This window comes from Dasypus novemcinctus, chromosome X, assembly GCF_030445035.2.
Source record: "Dasypus novemcinctus isolate mDasNov1 chromosome X, mDasNov1.1.hap2, whole genome shotgun sequence".
NCBI classification, from domain to species: Eukaryota; Metazoa; Chordata; class Mammalia; order Cingulata; family Dasypodidae; genus Dasypus; species Dasypus novemcinctus.
In genome coordinates this window covers 93,559,574-93,580,517 of record NC_080704.1, presented here as the reverse complement: position 1 = coordinate 93,580,517, position 20,944 = coordinate 93,559,574, and the positions used below count along the sequence as shown (strand labels likewise).

At 35.5% G+C, this 20,944-nt stretch overlaps 1 protein-coding gene across 6 annotated transcripts in view; it reads left to right on the top strand.

Moving 5' to 3' along the window:
- Positions 1-20,944, top strand: part of RPS6KA6 (ribosomal protein S6 kinase A6) — a 342,192-nt gene that overhangs the window by 162,881 nt on the left and 158,367 nt on the right. For all 6 annotated transcript variants that reach the window (XM_058291822.2, XM_071213112.1, XM_058291821.2 and 3 more), the window contains 4 exons: positions 11,630-11,772; positions 14,152-14,222; positions 14,458-14,546; positions 15,354-15,412. In XM_058291822.2, coding sequence (XP_058147805.1) covers positions 11,630-11,772; positions 14,152-14,222; positions 14,458-14,546; positions 15,354-15,412 — 362 coding nt within the window. The remainder of the gene's footprint in view (positions 1-11,629; positions 11,773-14,151; positions 14,223-14,457; positions 14,547-15,353; positions 15,413-20,944) is intronic.

Here is a 20,944-nt window from a genome sequence, read left to right as displayed (position 1 = left end):
TAACCCTGTGCCCCCATTTTATCCCTTCCTTGTGCATATACTTACCGCCAGCTTATCATAGATTTCGCCCATGTAGATGTCAGCTTACATCCTTCCTCTACCCTCCTATTTCCTGTAAGCATATCTTCCAGTCTCTAGCTCTCTGAGGCAGCTTGCTTATTTCATGTCTTTGAGGTCATGTAGTATTTGTCCTTCAAAGCCTGGGTTGCTTCACTCAACATCAGGTTCTCAACATTCATCCATGTTATCACGTGTGTTTGTAGTGTATTCGTTCTTAAAGCCAAGTAGTATTCCATTGTATGTATATACCACATTTTATTGATCCACTCATCTGTTGATGGGCATTTGGGTTGATTCCAACTTTTGGCGATAGTGAACAATGCTGCTATGAACATTGGTGCGCATATATCGGTTTGTGTCCTTGTTTTCAGTTCTGCTGGGTATATACCCAGCAGTGGTATTGCTGGGTCATATGGCAAATCTATGGTTAGTTTTTTGAGAAACCGCCAAACTGTCGTCCAGAATGGTTGGATCCTTCTACATTCCCACCAGGAGTGGATGAGTGTTCCCATTTCTTCACATCCTCTCCAGCATTTGTATTCTTCTGTTTTTTTCATAGCTGCCAATCTTATGGGAGTAAGATGGTATCTCATTATAGTTTTGATTTGCATTTCCCTGATAGCTAAAGATTTGGAGCATTTTTTCATGTGCTTTTTAGCCATTTGTATTTCTTCTTTGGAGAAGTGTCTGTTCAAATCTTTTTCCCATTTTTTAAATGGGTTGCTTATCTTTTTATTTTCAAAATATAGGAGTTCTTTATATATGCAAGTTATAAGTCTCTTATTGGATATATGGTTGCCAAATATTTTCTCCCATTGTGTAGGTTCCATTTACTTTCTTGAGAAATTCCTTTGAGATGTAGAAGGCTTTAATTTTGAGGAAGTCCCATTTATCTATTTGTTCTTTCACTGCTCGTGCTTTTGGAGTGATGTTCATGAAGCCATTTCCTATTACAAGGTCTTGTAGATGTTTCCCTACACTGCTTTCCAAGGTCCTTAAGGTCTTGGCTCTTATACTTAGGTCTTTGATCCATCTTGAGTTGACCTTTGTATAAGGTGTGAGATGATAATCCTCTTTCATTCTTCTACATATGGATATTCAGTTCTTCAGGCACCATTTGTTGAATAGGCCATTCTCTCCCAGTTGAGAGGGTTTGGTGACTTTATCAAATATTATATGGCTATATATATGAGGTTCTATATCAGAACTTTTAATTCGATTCCATTGGTCTATGTGTCTCTCCTTATGCCAATACCATGCTGTTTTCACTGCTGTAGCTTTGTAGTATGTTTTGAAGTCAGGTAGTGTGATTCCTCTAATTTTGTTTTTCTTTTTCAATATATCTTTGGCTATTCGGGGCCTCTTTCCTTTCCAAATAAATTTCATAGTTAGTTTTTCTAGTTCCATAAAGAAGGCTGTGTTGAATTTTATTGGGATTGCATTGAATGTCTAGATCAGTTTTGGTAGGATAGACATCTTAATAATATTTAGTCTTCCTATCCATGAACAGGGAATATTCTTCCATTTGTTTAGGTCTTCTTTGATTTCCTTGAACATTCTTGTATAGTTCTCACTGTATAAATTTTTTATATCTTTAGTTAAATTTATTCCTAAGTATTTGATTTTTTTCTTTACTATTGTGAATGATATTTGTTTCTTGATTTCCTCCTGATCTTGCTCATTATTGGTGTACAGAAATGCTACTGAGTTTTGCATTGATCTTATAACCTGCGACTACTAAACTCATTTATGAGTTCTAGAAGCTTTGTTGTAGATCTCTCAGGGTTTTCTATGTATAGGATCATGTCACCTGCAAATAATAAAATTTTGACTTCTTGCTTTCCAATTTGAATGACTTTTATATCTGGTTCTTGCCTCAGTGCTCGAGTACGTACTTCTAAGACAATGTTAAATAGAAGGGGAGACAGGGGGCATCCTTGTCTTGTTCCTGACTTTAGAGGGAAGGATTTTAGGATTTCTCCATTGTAAACGATGTTGGGTATAGGTTTTTCATATATACTCTTTATCATGTTCAAAACATTTCCTTGTATTCCGATCTTTTGGAGTGTTTTTGTCAAGAAAGGGTGCTGTATTTTGTCAAATGCTTTTTCTACATCTATAGATATAATCATGTGATTTTTTTCCTTCAATCTGTTTATATGGTGTATTACATTGATTGATTTTCTTATGTTGAAACATCCTCGCATACCTGGAATGAATCCCACTTGGTCATGGTGTATAATTCGCTTAATGTGTTGTTGATTACGATTAGCAAGTATTTTTTTAAAGTATTTTTGCATCTGGGTTCATTAGAGAAATTGGTCTGTAATTTTCCTTTCTTGTGGTGTCTTTGTTTGTCTTTGGTACTAGGGTAATTTTGGCATCATAGAAGGAGTTCGGCAATGTTCCTTCTGTTTCAGTTTTTGGAAGTTTCAGCAGGATTGGTTTTAGTTCTTTCCAGAATGTTTTGTAGAATTCCCCTGTGAAGCTGTCTGGCCCTGGGCTCTTCTTAGTTGGGAGGTTTTTAATTACTGATTCTATCTCTTTACTTGTGATTGGTTTGTTGAGATAATCAATTTCTTCTTTCGTCAATATAGGCTGCTTATGTGTTTCTAGGAATTTGTCCATTTCCTCTGAATTGTCATTTTTGTAGGAATATAGTTTTTCAAAGTATCCTCTTATGATAGTCTTTATTTCTGTGGGGTCAGTGGTGATATCTCCTTTCTCATTTGTTATTTTGTGTACTTGCATCTTCTCTCTTTTTTTCTTTGTTAGTCTCGCTAAAGGGTTGTCAATTTTTTTGATCTTCTCGAAAAACCAGCTCTTGGTCTTGTTTATCTTTTCAAGTGCTTTCTTATTTTCTATTTCATTTAGTTCTGCACTTACCTTTGTTATTTCCATCCTTCTTCTTCCTGTTGGATTACTTTGTTGTTTTTTTTTTCTAATTCCTCCAAATGTTCAGTTACTTCTTCAATTTTTGCTCTTCTTTTTTGATGTATGAATTTATGGCTATATATTTCCCTCTCTGTACTCGTTTTGCTGCATCCCATACATTTTTGTATGTTGTTTTATCATTATCATTTGTTTCCAGGTAGTCATTGATTTCTTTTGAGATTTCCTCTTTGACCCACTGTTTTTCTAAGAGCATGCTGTTTAATTTCCAAATCGTGGTGTGAAATCTGGGCCTCTGGCCCTTGCAGATTTTCAGCTTCACTCCAATGTGGTCAGTGATATTATTTTGTATGATTTCGATCTTTCTGAATTCATTAAGCCTTTCTTTGTGGCCTAACATATGGTCTGTCTTGGAGAATGATCCGTGTGCACTTGAGAAAAATGTATATCCTGCTGTGTTTGGGTGTAATGATCTGTATATGTCTATTAGATCCATCTCCTCTAATATACTGTTCAAATATTTCATTTCTTTAGTGATTCTTTTTTGAGATGTTCTGTCCAGAGTTGATAGTGGTGTATTTAAATCCCCCACTATAATTGTAGATGCATCTATTCTTTCACTTAGTTTTTCCAGCATTTGCCTCACGTATTTAGAGGCGCCCTTGTTAGGAGCATAAATATTTATGATTGTTCGTTCTTCTTGACAGATTGTCCCTTTAACTAATATGTAGTATCCTTCTTTGTCTCTCAGAATTGTTTCGTATTTAAAGACTATTTTGATAGTCTGATATTAATATAGCTACTCCTGCCTTTTTTTTGGTTATTGTTTGCTTGTAAGATTGTTTTCCAACCATTCACTTTCAGCCTCCATGATTCTCTGGGTCTAAGATGTGCCTCTTGTAGACAGCATATAAATCGGTCGTATTTTCTTATCCAATGTCCCAGTCAGAATCTTTTGATAGATAGATGAGTTTAATCCATTGACATTCAGTGTTATTACTTTCAAGGAATTTTTTATGTTAGCCATATTTTGATTGTACTTGTGTTTGTCATATTTTGTTTGCCTGTTTTTTCTTCTCTTTTTGTCTATTTTGTTGCTCTTACACTCTCCCCCAACTCTGACTGTCCTCTTTTTTCCTTTCTTCCTGCAGAACTCCCTTTAGAATTTCTTGAAGGGGAGGTTTCTTGTTGGCATGAATATTTTGAACTCTCCATCATTTTTGAATGCTAGTTCAAAAAATAGCTGGATAGAGTATTCTTGGTTGGAAATTTTATTCTTTTACTACCTTGACTATATCATACCCCTGCCTTCTTGCCTCCATGGTTTCAGATGAGAAATCAACACTTAATCTAATGGAGCTTCCCTTGTATGTGATGGTTTTCTTTTCTCTTGCTGCTTTTAGAATTTTCTCTTTGTCTTGAGCGTTGGATAATTTGACAAGTATATGTCTTGGCGTGGGCCTGTTGAGGTTTATGATGATTGGGGTGTACTGTGCTTCTTGGATATGTACATCTGTCTCTTTCAGTAGATTTGGGAAGTTGCATTATTTACTGCAACACTCCTTCTGAATGCTTTTCCTTCTCTTCTCCTTCTGGGATGCCTATAATACTTATGTTTGAACATTTTGCATTGTCATTCAGGTCCCTAAGTCCCAGCTGGATTTTTTCTATCTTTTTATCGATCAATTCTACTATCTGTTTGATTTCCGATGTACTGTCTTCCACATCACTCATTCTCTGCTCTGCCTCTTCTAATCTGCTGTTATTTGCTGCGGGTGTATTTTTGGTTTCTTGAACTGTGGTGTTCATTCCCATCATATCTGTTATCTTTTTGCGTATGTCTGCAATTTCCCCTCCAAGTGTTGTCTTCATATTGTTAACCTCTTCCTTTACTTCATTAAATTTGTCGGCGATAAGTGTTCTGAAGTCTTTCATTACTTGTGCGAAGTTCTGCTCCCCTTCCTGGTTTTTAGTTTGTTCATTGGATTTAGCCATGTTTTCCTGATTACTGGTTTGGTTTATAGATTTTTGTTGCTGTCTGGTCATCATTTTATCTTGATGGGTTTAATCAGTTCCTTAGCTTCTTTGTCTAGTTTTGGGGATTAATTAGCTGTTGTTTTTCGTAAGTGTTATATCTTCTCTTTGTCACTTTGTTCTTCTTATTCTAATTTCTTATTGCTGGCTGAGTTTACTTTGAAGGAAAGTATTAGGGCCAGGTAAAGGCAACTGTGTAAGCAAGGAAAATGTGTAAAGTAGTATTGGTAATAAATGTTAACAGAGCAACAATATGAGATCCGGTAGGATGGATATTAGATTCATGTTAGTTGTGTAGAGTTATAGCAGTAGGTAGGTACCTCACCTATAGTGAGGTAGTCGAATGAATATGGGAGGAATATGGTATGAATTAAAAAGCTGGTGTTTTTGTGAGAGAGGGAAAGAGGAAAGAAAGGCAATAGTTTTAAGAGTGGATAAAAGAAAACAAAACAAAGGTATTAGAAATTAAGAGTTAGATACTTTGGGGATCAAAGAAAGGGAGGTGGAATATAGGGGGGACAGTAGATGATGGAGGATATCAAGATGTAGGGGAAAGAGGATAGTGTAGGTCGCCAAAATCAATTCACACAGAAAAGAGGCAACGGAGGATGAGGAAACCCAGCAAATGTGAGGTGTTCCCTGCAGCACCTATTGTATAATGAAGATAAAATAAAATAAAAAGAAAATGGGGGACCAGAGAGAAAAAAAGAAAAGACTTTGGGGGATACGATGGGAGAAAAAACTAGGCGATAATGCAATGTTAGCAATCAGGACAATAAAAAATAAAACAAAAATAAAACAAAACAAAACAAAAAAGAAAGAACGCAATCATCGAGGGCTAGAACATTCAAGGACCTCAGATGGACCTCAGAGCTTGATGGATTCAGGGATGGAAAGTCTGTGTTATTACAGACTCAAGAAGTGTGAGTCTCTGGGGTGTGGGCCACCAGGGTTTAGGGGACTGAGAACTGGCATCCTCAAATCTTGTTAACAGGCAGCCTGGGAGCACCGCAGTGCAACACAGCCTTCAGGGATTCCCACAGCTGGGTGCCAGCCCTATGGGGGAAGTCACATCCGCAAACTCTGACCTATGTGTCAGAACCCCGTAATTCACTGTCTCACTCGGGACTCTTCTGTGGCTGTATAACCAATTCGACTTCAGGACACCTCCCGTCCTGTAAGTCACCGAAACGTCCACCTGGGGGCGCCTCTACACTGCAGCCAATTTAATGATGCTGCAGATCAGTAGCCAGGCCCAGGCGGTGGGGCTCCAGCCGGAAAGGCCGATATCAGAGTCCGAAATCAAAATTCCCACGCTTCGCAAAATATTCCCCTAATCGCCTTCCAGACTTCTCCCACCCTGCCAGTCTCTGAAACAGCCTCCTGGTAACGTCTCTTTATTGCGAGCAATTTAAGGCTGCTGCAGATCGGCAGCCGGCCTTGGGGGCACGGCTCTAGCCGGAAGCGCTATTATTTCTGTCCGCAATCAAAAATTCCCCGCCTTGCAATAAAACTCCCGTTTGTCTCCCCAAATCGGTCTGTGAAGGCCTCCTGCCCTGTTAGCCCCCCAATAGCCCGCTTAGGGCTTATGAATTCCCCAGTACTGCAGAGCCTCCAGGATTCCCCGCCACAGCGCTGGTGCCATGGCTCCGCCCACCCATATGTCTTTTAGATCCTGTAGGAAGTAAAAAGTAGAGTTAGAATTCCAAAATGCAGCTTTACTGGTATTTATATTTACCCATATCACTTTCTTTACTGAAGAGCTTTATTTCTTAATGTGGCTCGGTGTATTATCTATTATCCTTTATTTCAACCTCAGTCTATTGGTGACAAACTCCTTCTGCATTTGTTTATCTGTGAATGCCTTAATCTCTCCCTCATATTGAAAGATAATTTTGCTGGATATAGATTCTTGGTTGGAAGTTTTTTGTTTCCTTGTGTGTGTATGTATGTGTTGTTTTTGGTATTTTTTCCTTTCAGCACTTTAAATGTGTCTTCCCACTGTCTTTTTTTAAATTAGGGAAATTGTGGGGTTCTAGAACAATCGTGCTTAAAATACATTTGTTACAATTGATGAAAGCACGTTTTTAGACTTGTTCTATTAACCATAGCCTCCATGATTTAACTTATCATTCACTGTTTTGTAGTACAGTTCCATGGATTTTTCCAAAAAAAGTTATTGTATTGCCATATATACAACCTAATATTTTCCCTTTTAACCACGTTAATATATGTATTTCAAGGCTGATAATTATCTTCACTGTCATCTTACTTCCATGGTTTATGATGAGAAATTTGCACTTAATCTTATTGAGTCTCTCTTGTGTGTGACTTGTTGCTTCAGTCTTGCACCTTTTAGGATTCTCTCCTTATAATGGCATTTAGCAGTTTGATTATATTATGCCACATAAGTCTACTTGGGTTTATCCTGTTTGGAGTTTGTTGAAAATCTCAGATGTATATATTCTGGACATTCATTACATTCATTAGGTTTTCATCCATTATTTCTTTCAATATTATCTTTGCTACTTTCTTTCTTTCTTCTCTTGGGACTCCCAAAAGCATTTATTGGAACCTTAATGGTATTGCCCAGTTTCCTCAGGTTCTGCCCACTTTTCTTAATTCCTTCTTCTTTCTGCTCTTCTGACTGTGTGATTTCAATTGCCTTATATTCAAATTCTCGGATACTTTTTTCTGCTAGCTCCAATCTTCTTTTGAACCCTATAGTGGTTTGAAGGTGTATGTACCCTAGAAAAACATGTTCTTAAATCTATTCATCCATTCCTGTGGATGTAAATCCATTGTAAGACCTTCTGATGAGGATACTTCAGTTAAGGTATGGTTTTAATCTTTTACTGGAGTCCTTTATTATCTGAATGAATTCAGACATGAGATATAAAAAGCCATGGAAATAGGATGTTGAAATCAATGAAACCCAGGAGAGAAGAGAGAGACCAGCAGATGCTGTCATGTGCCTTGTCTTGTGAGAGGGGAACCAAGGATCACCAGCAGCCAGTCTTTGGGGGAAAGTATCACTTTATGATGCCTTTGTTGTTTTTTTAAAATTTCTCCGCCCCCCCCAGGTGTCTGTTCTCTGTGTCCATTTGCTGTGTGTTCTTCTGTGTCCGCTTCTGTTCTTGTCAGCGGCACTGGGAATCTATGTCTCTTTTTGTTGCATCACCTTACTGCATCAGCTCTCTGTGTGTGCAGCGCTACTCCTGGGCAGGCTGGACTTTCTTTCGCGCTGGGCAGCTCTCCTTATGGGGCACACTCCTTGTACATGAGGCTTCCCTACGTGGGGGACACCACTGCGTGGTGTGGCACTCCTTTCACGCATCATCACTGGGTGTGGGCCAGCTCCACACAGTTCAAGGAGGTCCTGGGTTTGAACCATGGACCTTCCATGTGGTAGGTGGATGCTCTATCCATTGAGCCAAGTCCACTTCCCTATGATGCCTTGTTTGGACATTTTCCAGCCTTAAAACCATGAGTGAACAAATTCCATTATTTAACCCAACCCATTTCATGGTATAAGCTTTGAGCTGCATAGGAAACTAAAGTAGATATTGGTAACAGGAGAGTATGGTGCTGCAATGGCAGATGCTTTGGAATTGGGTAATGTTTAGTGTGTGGAAGAATTCAACAGTGCTTGAATCGAAAAGGCCTAGATTGCTCCGAAGAGACTGCTTGTAGAAATATGGATGCTAAAGGCACTTCTGGTGAGGCATTAGAAGGAAAATAATGAATGTGTTATTGGAATTGGATGAAAAGTGATCCTAGTTTTAAAGTTTCAGAGAACTTGGCAAAGTTATTTTACGATGTCAGATGGAGGGCAGAAATTGAGAGTGATGAACTTTAATATTTAGCTGAGGATATTTTCAAGCTAAATGTGGAAAGTGAAGCCTGGCTTCTCTTTGTAGCTTATAGTAAAATGAGAGAGGAAATGTGTAATTTGAGAACTGAAAAACCAAGCACAAAGAATTGATGGTTTGGAAAATTCTGAGCTTTCAGACCATGAGTGCCCAGAGAATAGTGTTCCATGTGAGGGTTTAAATGAACATGGAACCAGTCAGCAGTTTCCATGCAAGTCAGGACTGGAGGTGCAGTTATTCAGGAAAGATTTGTGGAAAGTCCTGCTATTTGATGGTTTGGACCCCTGTGTACTACATGTGAAACCAACAAGTTTTATTGCAAGATCTGTATGAATGAAATCACTGGCAACCTGAACTGAAAGGGGTAGAGAGGGGACAATTAAAGGAAAAATCACTTCAAGAGCAGAACTACAGAAGCTGAGATCTATACCAAAGACATCTTCTCAGGCCAAGAGACTGAGTCCACCATGTTTGTGGAAATGTTGAGTCTGCCCTGGTGTTTGGAGAGGGTGGACCTTCCACCCCATTGATCAGGAAGAGCGCTGCCATTCCCAATGCTCAGAGAGTGGAGCCTGTGCCCAAGAAATTGTGGAGAGTCTGGCTTCCACACCCAATGCTTGGAGAGGGTGACATGTTCTCCCCAGTGTTCTGGAAGAACATAGCCACTGTGCAAGTGCTTGGAAGGGTAGGGTTCCTGCTTCCTAAGGCCAAGAGCACAAAATATCATTACATAGATGACTCTCAGATCTTAAAATCTAATGGAGTATGCTTTGCAGGGTTTTGGAATTGTTTAGGACCTATGACCCATTTTCCTTCCAATTTCTCTCTATGGGAATAGAGATTTGTCCTATACCTGTCCTTCCATTGAATGTTAGAAGCAGATAACTTGTTCTTTAGGTTTCATAGGTCAATAGTGGGAGGGGAATTGTGCCTCAGAACAGACCATACCTATAACCAATTTTAATGAGATTTATAATAAGCATTGCTACTGAAATGATATAAAGTCTTTGGGATATTGTGATGCAGTGAATCTATTTTGCATGTAGAAATAACATGCTTTTTGGGTGTCTAGCAGATGTAGAGTAGTCATTTAAGCTGGATGTAGTCCAGAAAAGCATGTTCTTAAATCCAATCCATTCCTGTGAAATGTTTTAAAGTTTTCTTTTCTTCAGCTTCACTGATTCTTCTGCTAGCTTCAATCTGCTATTGAACCCCTCTAGGAATTTTTTTCTTTCTGTTACCATGGTTTTCAGTTCTGTTTGATTCCTTTGAATTATTTCTGTTTCTTTATTGATATTTTCTTTGTGTCCATCTATTGTCTTCCTGATTTCATTCAGTTCTCTGTCATGTTTTCCTTTAGGTCTTTGAGAATATTTAGGACCATTTTTAAAATATCTTTGGTATGTACCATTGCTGGTCCTACTCATTCATGATTTCTCTTTCCAACTCTTCTTTGCATGGCCTTCACTTCCTCTGTCTTTGTGTATTTTGTAATCTTTTATTGTATCTTGGACATTTTGAAATTTTTATGTGTTCCTTACACTTGTATTCAGCTAGTGTTATGACAGAGATTTCCTTGAATTGTCAGGAGCTAACCAAAAAACAAAATAAAATATTTAGAACACCTTTCTAAGTCTTTGCAGGTTGGCTTATGTGGGTGCTCTCTTTCAGCTCTTAGTCATCCTAATAGTGAATGTGGAGAACAGCCTGTGTCAAATGCTTAGGGTCCTTCCTGGACATTTTTGAGCATGCACCTTGTTCATGACATATGTGGGTCCCTAGGAATTCCCTTGTTTACATGGACATAAATGTCCTTATTCTCCAGGAAGCACTATTTGCTTATTCTGTGTACCACAAATGGTATTCTTTGCCTCAGGCAACTGTGATTTTATTGTTCTATTGCCTTCTGTAGGAGGGCTCTCTGATTTGTCTCTAGGTGCAGGGGAAGTTCTGGGTTTTAGAGCTTGAGATATATGTCCTTTTTCCATCATTCATTATACTTCCAGACAAACTGGTACAGGCATACATGTACCCTAGGGTATACACTGAGTTTACTCTCCTGAATCCAGGTACAGGGGCCTGCACTGGGTGTGAATGGCAGCTCTGCCCTGAGTTGGTGAGGGGATGAAGGGCGGGCCAGCAAGGATAACACAAGGTTTTCTTACTGATTTTATGTTTCTTCTTCTTGATTTGGTACTCACTCTCTTCTATCAACCCCTTATGTGTTTTCAGAACTGTGTCAGTGATGTTTGTGCCAGTTCTTGCTAGTTGTTCAGAACTTCTTTGGGGTTGTAGATCCGTTGAGCATCTTACTATGCCATCTTAATCCTAGATTGATTTTTGTATATTGATGCCTATTGTTCTTTTAAGGCCTAAATAAAAAATGAAAGCATGCCAAAAGCAACATACAATTTGCTATTTTAATATTTTAGCAAGTGTAATTGCCATCTCTGTTTCATTTTAGTCTATTTTAAAATTTAGATATGTATGACAGCCTTGATTTAATTGTCCTCTTAAAATGTTTGTATTATATTCTGGTACAGACCTGAAAGGATATACTTTGAGGAGAATATTTAACAGAGAAATATTTAAATTCTCTTAAAGAGCCCCATTATGGCCACTTTCCATTTTTGGTCTCACAGGAGGTTTCTTAAGTGTAATTGTAGGCCATCTGTGGGTAGATATGAGTTTAATACATTAATATATTTCTTTTAATGTTTTTCTATTTTCTGAAGTTTTTCAGATTTTTTTTAATAATATGGTTATTATAGATTTTGGACTCAGCAAGGAGTCAGTAGATCAAGAAAAGAAGGCCTACTCATTTTGTGGTACAGTAGAGTACATGGCTCCTGAAGTAGTAAATAGGAGAGGCCATTCACAGAGTGCTGATTGGTGGTCATATGGTGTCCTTATGGTACGTAGCATTACTTTTCTTAATTATTTCAACATAAAATTAACCTTATTTAGAATTTTAATTTAATGTCCTACTTAAATATAGCATGTTTATGGATGTGTCAGGTAAGAAAAGTAGTCTGATGATTCATGGTTATCATTAAATGGTTACCTGTTATACAGTAAGTATTAGGGTTTTGGTGTTTTGATTTATTTTAAAGTTGCCAGGTGAAAATGTAAATGACAGCATTGTCATTTAGACTTCAGATTTGAAAACGTAGTAAAATATGTGAGAATCCAGATTTCAGATTGCTGAATTTAGCAGTTGTACTGTGTTTCAACTAGCTGCCTCAGTATTTAGCACCTAACTATATACTATGTATAGTATATAGTATATATATATATATAACTGTATGCTGTCTTATTGTCAAATTGTTTTAAGCATACGCTAGAGAGATTGTAAACCTCTTAAGCACAGGACTTATTTCATATACTACTTATCCTCTCCAAAATTATATAGCATAGTGGACATTTAAGTAGTCAAATTCAAAATATTCACTAAATTGTTATGAATTTATTGTGCCTAGAATTTGCATCAGTAAGTAGGTTGATAAATGAATAGCTTTTGAATCAGATATAATTTGCTTTTGACATTCAAGGAATAATTCATATAACTTGATATAGGAAAAGAAGATTTCTTAAAGGAGGTGGAAATTAAATTAGCCTCTAAAGGATGGATAAAATTTAAATAGTTACATGTGTAGAAGGAGAGTTGTGTATAAGAAAAGGCTTAGATTACCAATTTGACTAGAGTAGTTGAGAATGATGGTGAAGTTAGAGAAAATGAGGCTGTAAACTTATGTAATAAGCATTTGCATGTTGCTCTCTGGGTAGTAGAAATCTATTGTCAATTCTTAAATAGGATGGTGATTAGAGAAAAAATGTGTTTTAGGAAGATTATTCTTGGCAGTATTATTTAAATGGATTGAAAATGCAGAGAAATTGGAAGCTGAGAAACCAAAAAGTTCTCCTTATGAGACAGTTTTAAGTTTTAGGGTTATAAAGTAAAAAGGAGGAAGTCTTAAAAAGACATTCCAAAAAAGAAGGGACTACTAAATATCACAAATGAAGTACAGGAGAAGGGTCAAAGATAGATATGTCTAATACTTGTAAACTGTAGGGCATTGAGATAATGGTAGAACAAGTAGAACAATATAAAAGAGACAGTTGGGAAGGATAGTTAATTTGGGAGGTGGCAAAATAATTTATTTTTAACATGTTGAGTTTAAAATAATGGAAGTTATACTGAAGATTAGAGGTTAGCGCCTGAATGGTGATAAATTAGGAGAAGCAGTGGAGACAGACTCAGGATCATTTGGAGACCTGCTTAAAAACAAATATTTCTCCCATTCAGTTACCCCACTTAGAGTTTCTTTGAGGAAAATATGCTTTTGATATGCAATATGCAATAATTCCCTTCTTTCTCTCTCTGCCACTCCCACCTCTACCCCTCCACCTCCCTAGTTGAGATCTTACTGTAGATTTGGGAGGGAAAACTGGAGCTTGAGAGAGATTGAGGCTGAAATATATTTGGGAGTCATCATGGTACAGGAGAACGTTGAATGAATATGCTAAATAAGTTCCTGAGTTCAGATAAATAAGCGGAGGACTGAAGCCAAAGCTATTATTGCATCTAAGTTTGAGTCTTAAATATTAGGGATATAGAAACTTTTTTCTTTAATGAAATATAGTGATGTTCATTTTTAGACTTAGTCTTTCTTATGCCATTATTTAATTTTCTAGTTAACTGCATTGCAATTAAATTTATTTTGGGAAAATGTTTTCCTTATGATATGTACAACTGTCTTAATTATTTCTTTTTTTAAAGTTATAGAGCATGTGTGTATGTGTGTGTGTGTGTGTGTGTGTGTGTTTAACTGCTTCTCCTACCTATCCCTTTTTCTTCCTGTTTCTGGGGAGTGAGGGGAATGATTAAAGTCTTAGTTAAGTATGAATTTGAAATGGTTGGATACTTATTTTTTCTTTCCTTTATCATGCAGTATTTGCTTTAAAAGCATATCTTTCTTCTTAAAAAATTGCCTGTGTTTATTTCCAAATTGCTTTGGCTTTGAGACCTTAGCCGAAGTCAATATGATTGAAAAAATGTGGTTGGTTTCAGTTGCTATAGCTTACTTGTATAGTAGAACAGTATATACTGGGGAACTACAAGTGCATTTCCTTAAATGACCTAGTTTTTTGGTCCCATTTTGACCCACCATCATGTAACTCCTGCTTGATTTGATGATCATGTACCGTAAGTCTCTTTTTTTATTTTCTAATACATTTTATTATTTATTCTAAGTTGTGCTAAATGGACTGTTGTCTTTATGTTTTGTTTTAGTTTGAAATGCTTACTGGTACTCTGCCATTTCAAGGGAAAGACAGAAATGAGACTATGAATATGATATTGAAGTAAGTGTAAACAGTATCCCTTTTTTTGCAAAAAAAAATCCTTATTTTCAGTTTTAAGAAATTTATGGTTATAAATTGACACAAAAGAACATTTTCTACACTGTCTTGCTTCCTTCTCTTACCACATAGGGGATATAAATTGCTATTGTGAAAGAAAGCTGGTTTGTTTTAGATTTTCTAATGAGGAGTATGGTTAGATTGTTTGAGTGAAATTTTATAAAATCTTTTTTTCCAGAGCAAAACTTGGAATGCCCCAGTTTCTTAGTGCTGAAGCACAAAGTCTACTAAGGATGTTATTCAAAAGGAACCCGACAAATAGATTGGGTATTGTTACTTTTCTTAGCTTTTATAATGATAATAATATGCTGCATGTTTTAGGGAAATAATTATATCATTATATTTTCTGGTAGAATTTAAATGCAGTTACAGCTGTTATTCATTTATACCGAGAATTGTGCATTTTGTATATGCAGCAATTCCTGAAAAAGTAAACTCTATCATATACATGATTAAGGAATAGAATGGTCTAGTTAATCAAAAATTCTGTATATCATATATGGATTACCTCGTTTGAAAGATTTCACAGAATTCTCTCTTTTATAGGTAATCTTTTTAGATATTTGAATGTAAATATTTTGTCCCTCTCAGGGACAAATTGTTCTTCAAGGTAAATATTAAGTTTCCATAATGATCATTGTCTGACCACTTCCTGGTAACCATTCCCTGGATCCAGGTATGATCCTAGTATCCTATCTCTATCTTTGTGTTAATATTTCTAGGTCATTTTATTCCTCTGTGCTTTGTAATTTTGCATATAAATATGAACTCATAAGTATTGAACTAACAATGAAAAAAGTACCTAAATTTTTATGTTATGTTGAATTTTGATTTGATTGAGAAGTACTTTGTGATTTCACAATACTCTTTTTGATCCACAATGAACATCAGTTTTTTTCAATATTCATAGTTAAGTGAAAGGACCAATTAATAAAATGCCAGATAAGAATCATAGACTTTTCATTACAATGAACCTAAGAAATGTATATACTCCTGTTTGTAGATTAAAGCCTGGAAACCAAGTAGCAAGGTAAAAAAAAATCATACCTGTAAAATTCTTTTCATTTTTTTTAGGTTCAGAAGGAGTTGAAGAAATCAAAAAACACCTTTTCTTTGCAAATATCGACTGGAATGTAAGTTCAGTAGAAAGGGTGGTCACTGGTTAATTTTATCATCATATGAACAAAAAACTGAAGCATAAATGATAATATATGGACTTTACTGATAAACTTAAGCCATTTATTTTATAATAACTGTGAGGTTTTTATCATTGTTGCATATCATGGCAGTTGCCTTGAACCAGTGAATCTGTAGATAATATTTACTAAATGTTTTGTTTCTCATTTATCTGTTAAGTATGATTAACACTCTGCTCCTGTTCTAGAATGGGGAATGTGGGGGAGGAAGGTGGAGGAGAAAGAATGAAGTATGTGACAGATTTTTTAGGAAATTATCTGTAAAGAATCTAAGGTGTTAGCTAAATTTAAACTTTTTTGTCATGTATTATATATTAAGAAATGAGTGTATTTCTGCAGATTATTTCACTAAATTTTAAGAGGGAACATGAAGACAGAAATAAAAAATTCTCCTAAGCCCTTGAAAGAATTTTTTAAAATTCAGTTTTAACCCCAGACTAATAAACTTTCTTAGAAAAGCTCACCTTCTTGTTGTTATACCACACAGCTTTATATATTTAATGTGTTACCAATCTTTATAGTTAAGCATTATTATCCAATTATCGCATTGATATTGAAATTTTTTATAAAGGAAGAGTCTCTGTTTGATTTCTAGTAGTGAGTTAGTCAGTAATTCACTGATCAAATCATTTCATCAGACTTTTAGAACAAGTTTCAGTAGGCAATATTTTTACTTACTTTTTATAATTGTAATATCAGCCATTAGTATTAATACCCTAAAAAGCCAGTCTGTGTGGGTATTGCACAGTATTCTGCCCTTTGTCATATTTGTGTCTCCTTTTCATGTCCTTGTATCCCTCTTCCATTTTTTTCTAATGCTTCATTATTTTTCTTTCCCCTTTACTAGACAAACTATGAAAATTCTTTTTTCTATCATTCTTATATCTACACTGTAGATGTTCATTTTTTTTTAATTTAAGGAACAAATCCATGTGATATTTACATATTGAAATAAACAAAAATGACATGAAATTAATTCCCTGTTAATTTTTTTCCATACTATGGGACTTTGATCTTTTAGAACAGTACATTTTCCTCAAAAAATTATATTTCTGTATCTTACCACATGACAGTCTATATATTTTACAAAAACATAAATTCTATGAAGTTAGTTATTAGAAAAGATTAAATTTGTGAAATCAGTAACAGAAGTACTAAAAAGTATGTTTAATTATATATTTTATGTAAAAACACAATATCTTAAGTATATACTTCCAGATAGTGTAATTATTGATTGACTTTGAAATCCCCAAACGTTACTATTTACTTCTACATGGTAAGATCATGATTCTGTAGGGTTATATTATCAGTGAGAATTGAAATCAGTGTGTTTATTTTTCTGTATTAGATAAATTGTGGGTTTACAGAACAAAAATGCATAAAATACAGGGTTCCAATATAACACCCTATTGTTAACATTGGTTTGGAACTTTTGTTACAATTATAGCACTTTTGTTACAATTATAGCACTTTTGTAAAATTGATCTTTTAACTATATGCTATAGAATAACTTAGTGTTTACTGTGTACTGTAGTTTCATAGATTTTTAAAATTATTCTATTATCATATGCATAATCATTGCCTCTTTTAATCACATTCATATATATATTTCAGTGTAATTAATTACATTCACAATGTTGTGCTACCATCACCAACATCCATTACCTGAACATTTCCATCATTCCAAATATGAAACCATTTATTTAAATCAATTTCATTGATACATGTTAATAAAGCATACAATTCCTCCAAGGTGTGCAATCAATGGTATTTGCTATAATCACATAGTTGTGCATTCATCACTTCAGTTATTATTAGAGCATTTTCAGTATTTCAATACTAATAGTAATAAACAAAATAGCAAATAATTAAGCAAGAAAATTCCTCACCTCTCAGTCTCTCTATGCTTCCCACACTGCGTAGCTGCTGTTTCTGGCTATTCTATCCAAAGTATATAATCAATGGCTTTTAATATAATAACAATTTTGTACATTCATCATCCTAAAAATTCTAGAAAAATTTCATTACTCCCAAAAGAAAGACTCCAAACCTCTTAGCATTCCTTCCTTGGATCTACATAACAACTAATCTTTTGCCTTCATAAATTTTTTTATATTTATATTTTATGTAAATAGATCATAAAATATGTAAATATGTAGTACTCTGTATGTGGTCTCCTTCACTATGTTTTTTTTTTAAGATTTATTTATTTATTTATTTCTCTCCCCTTCCTCCCTCCCCCAGTTGTCTGCTCTCTGTGTCCATTTGCTGTGTGTTCTTCTGTGACCACTTCTATCTTTATCAGCGGCACCGGGAATCTGTGTTTCTTTTTGTTGCATCATCTTGCTATGTCTGCTCTCCGTGTGTGCAGCGCCATTCTTGGGCAGGCTGCACTATCTTTCACGTTGGGCGGCTCTCCTTACAGGGTGCACTACTTGTGCGTGGGGCTCCCCTATGCGTGGGACAACCCTGCGTGCCACAGCACTCCTTGTGCCTATCAGCACTGCACATGGGCCAGCTCCACACGGGTCATTGAGACCTAAGGTTTGAACCACAGACCTCCCATGTGGTAAGCAGATGCCCTGTCCATTGGGCCAAGTCTGCTTCCCTACTATGTTTTATTTTGTCTGATATTAACATTGTGTAGTATTAACTTACATTTGTTCAGCTTCAAGGAAAAATGGCCATATATATACAATTCTACCCATGTCAATATTTCACATAATATATTTATATTTCACATAATATATTTAGTTCATAATAGGGCAATCATACAATATTTCTCCTTTTGTATCTGGCTTGCTTCACTCAATATAATGTCCTCTAGACTCATCCATGTTGTTATATTTTTTATGACTTCATTTTTTCTTACTGCTGCATAATATTCCATCATATGTATACTTCACAATTTGTATACCCAATCATCAGTTGACAAACACATGGGCTATTTCCAACATTTGGCTATTGTGAATAATTCTGTTATGAACATTGGTGTGCAGATATCTGTTTGTGTCACTGGTCTCAGTTCTTCTGGGTATATATCTAACAATGGTATTGCCAGGTCCCATAGCAAGTCTATGTTCAAATTCCTTAGGAAATGCCAAACAGTCTTCCACAGTGGCTGTCCCATTCTACATTCCTGCCAACAATGAATAAGTGTTACTATGTCTCCACATCCTCTCCAACATTTGGAGTTTTCTGACTTTTTAATAGCCAGTCTAATAGGTTGAAATGATATTTCATTGTAGTTTTGATTTACATTTCCCTGTTGCTAGTGATGATGAACATTGTTTAATGTGTTTCTTCACCATTTGTATTTCATCTTTGGACAGATGTCTTTTTCAAGTCTTTTGACCATCTTTTAATCAGATACTTCATCTTTTTATTGTTGAGTTGTATGATCTCCTTATAGATCATGGATATTAAACCTTTATCAGATATATGATTGCCAAATATTTTCTCCCATTCAATCAGCTGCATTTTTACCTAAGTTCTTTGATTTCAAAAGTGTTGAATTTTGAGGAGGTCCCATTTAACTATTCTTTCTTTTCTTGCTCGTGCTTGGGGTGTATGATTGAAGAAAATACAGCCTACCACAAGAACTTCAAGCTGTTTTCCTACATTTTCTTCTAGGATTTTTATGGTTGTTTTTATATTTAAATCCTTGATCCATTTTGAGTTAATTTTTTAAATAATGTGAGATAGCAGTCTTTTTTCTTTGTTTTGGATATGGCTATCCAGTTCTCCTAGCACCGTTTGTTAAATAGAATATTCTGGCCCAGCTGAGTGGGCTTAACAGCCTTATCAAAAATCACTAGACTGTAGATGTGAGGGTCAATTTTTGAGTTCTAAGTTCTGTTCCATTTGCCAATATATCCTTATGCCATTACCATACTGGTTTTACCACTGAAGCTAGATAAAATAGTTTAAAGTCAGGAAGTGAGAATCCTCCAACTTAGTTCTTCTATTTTAAGATATTTTTTGGTATTCAGGGTCCCTTACCCTTCCAAATAACTTGATTGTTGACTTCTCAATTCCTGCAAAAATAGCTGCTGGGATTTTTATTGGGATTACACTGAATCTATAAATCAGTTTTGATAGATTTTACATCTTAACGATATTTAGTCTTCTAATCTATGTACACAAAATGCCTTCCATTTATTTAAATCTTCAGTTACTTTTTGCAATGTTTTGTAGTTTTCTGAATATGGATTCTTTATGTCCTTGGTTAAGTTTATTCCTAAATATTTAATTGTTTTATTCACTATTATGAATGGAATTTTTTTTCTGATTTCCTCAAATTGCACATCAGTAGTATATGGAAATGCTATTCATTTTTGCATATTAACCTTTTATCTCGCCACTTTGCTGAACTTGTTTATTAATTCTAGTAGCTTTGTTATGGATTTTTCAGGATTTTCTAGATATAGGATCATGTCATCAGCAAATAGGCAAGTTTTACTTCTTTCTTTCCTATTTGGGTGCCTTTTATTTATTTGTGTTGCCTAATTTGCTTTAGCTAGAACTTCTAGCACAATATCGAATAACAGTGGTGACAGTGGGCATCCTTGTCTTGTTACTGATCTCTGCAGGAAAGCTTTATGGCTTTCACCATTGAGTACAATGCTAGCTGTAGGTTTTTCATGTATGCACGTTACCATATTGAGAAAGCTTCCTTCTATTCCTATCTTTTGAAGTGATTTTTATCAAGAAAGGGTACTGTATTTTGTCAGATGCCTTTTTTGCATCACTTGAGAGCATCGTGTTATTTTTCTTCTTCAGTGTTCTCAATGTGGTTTATTATGCCACCCTTGCATACCTGGGATAAAATGCAGTTGATCATGGTTTATAATTCTTTTAGTGTGCTTTTGGATTTGGTTTGGAAAAATTTTGTTAAGGATTTTTCCATCTATATTCATTAGAAGTATTGGTCTGTAATTTTCATACTGTCTTTATCTGGTTTTGATATTAGGGTCATGTTGGCTTCATAGAATGAGTTTGATAGCATTCTTTCCTGTTCAAATTTTTGGAAGACCTTGAGCAAGATCAGTATTAGTTTATCTTTGACTGATTGGTAGGATTCACCTGTGAAGCCATCTGGTCTCAGCTTTTCATCTTTGGTAGGTTTGTGGTGACCGTTTAAATCTCTTCACTTATGATTGGTTTGTTGAGATCTTCTGTTTCTTCTAAAGTCAGTGTAGGTGGTTCATGTGTTTCCTAGAATTTCTCCATATGCAGTTGTTCATATTATCCTCTTATAAAACTCTTTTATTTCTATGGGGTCAGTGGTAATGTCCCCCTCTCATTTCTGATTTTATATATTTGTGTCCTTTCTCTCTTTTTCTTTGTCATTCTAGTTGTTTTTTGATTTTTTTCCTCAAAGAACCAACTTTTGGTTTTGTTGATTCTATTGTTTCTCTTTTGTTCTTGATTTCATCTCTTTCTACTCTGATCTTTACTATTTCTTAC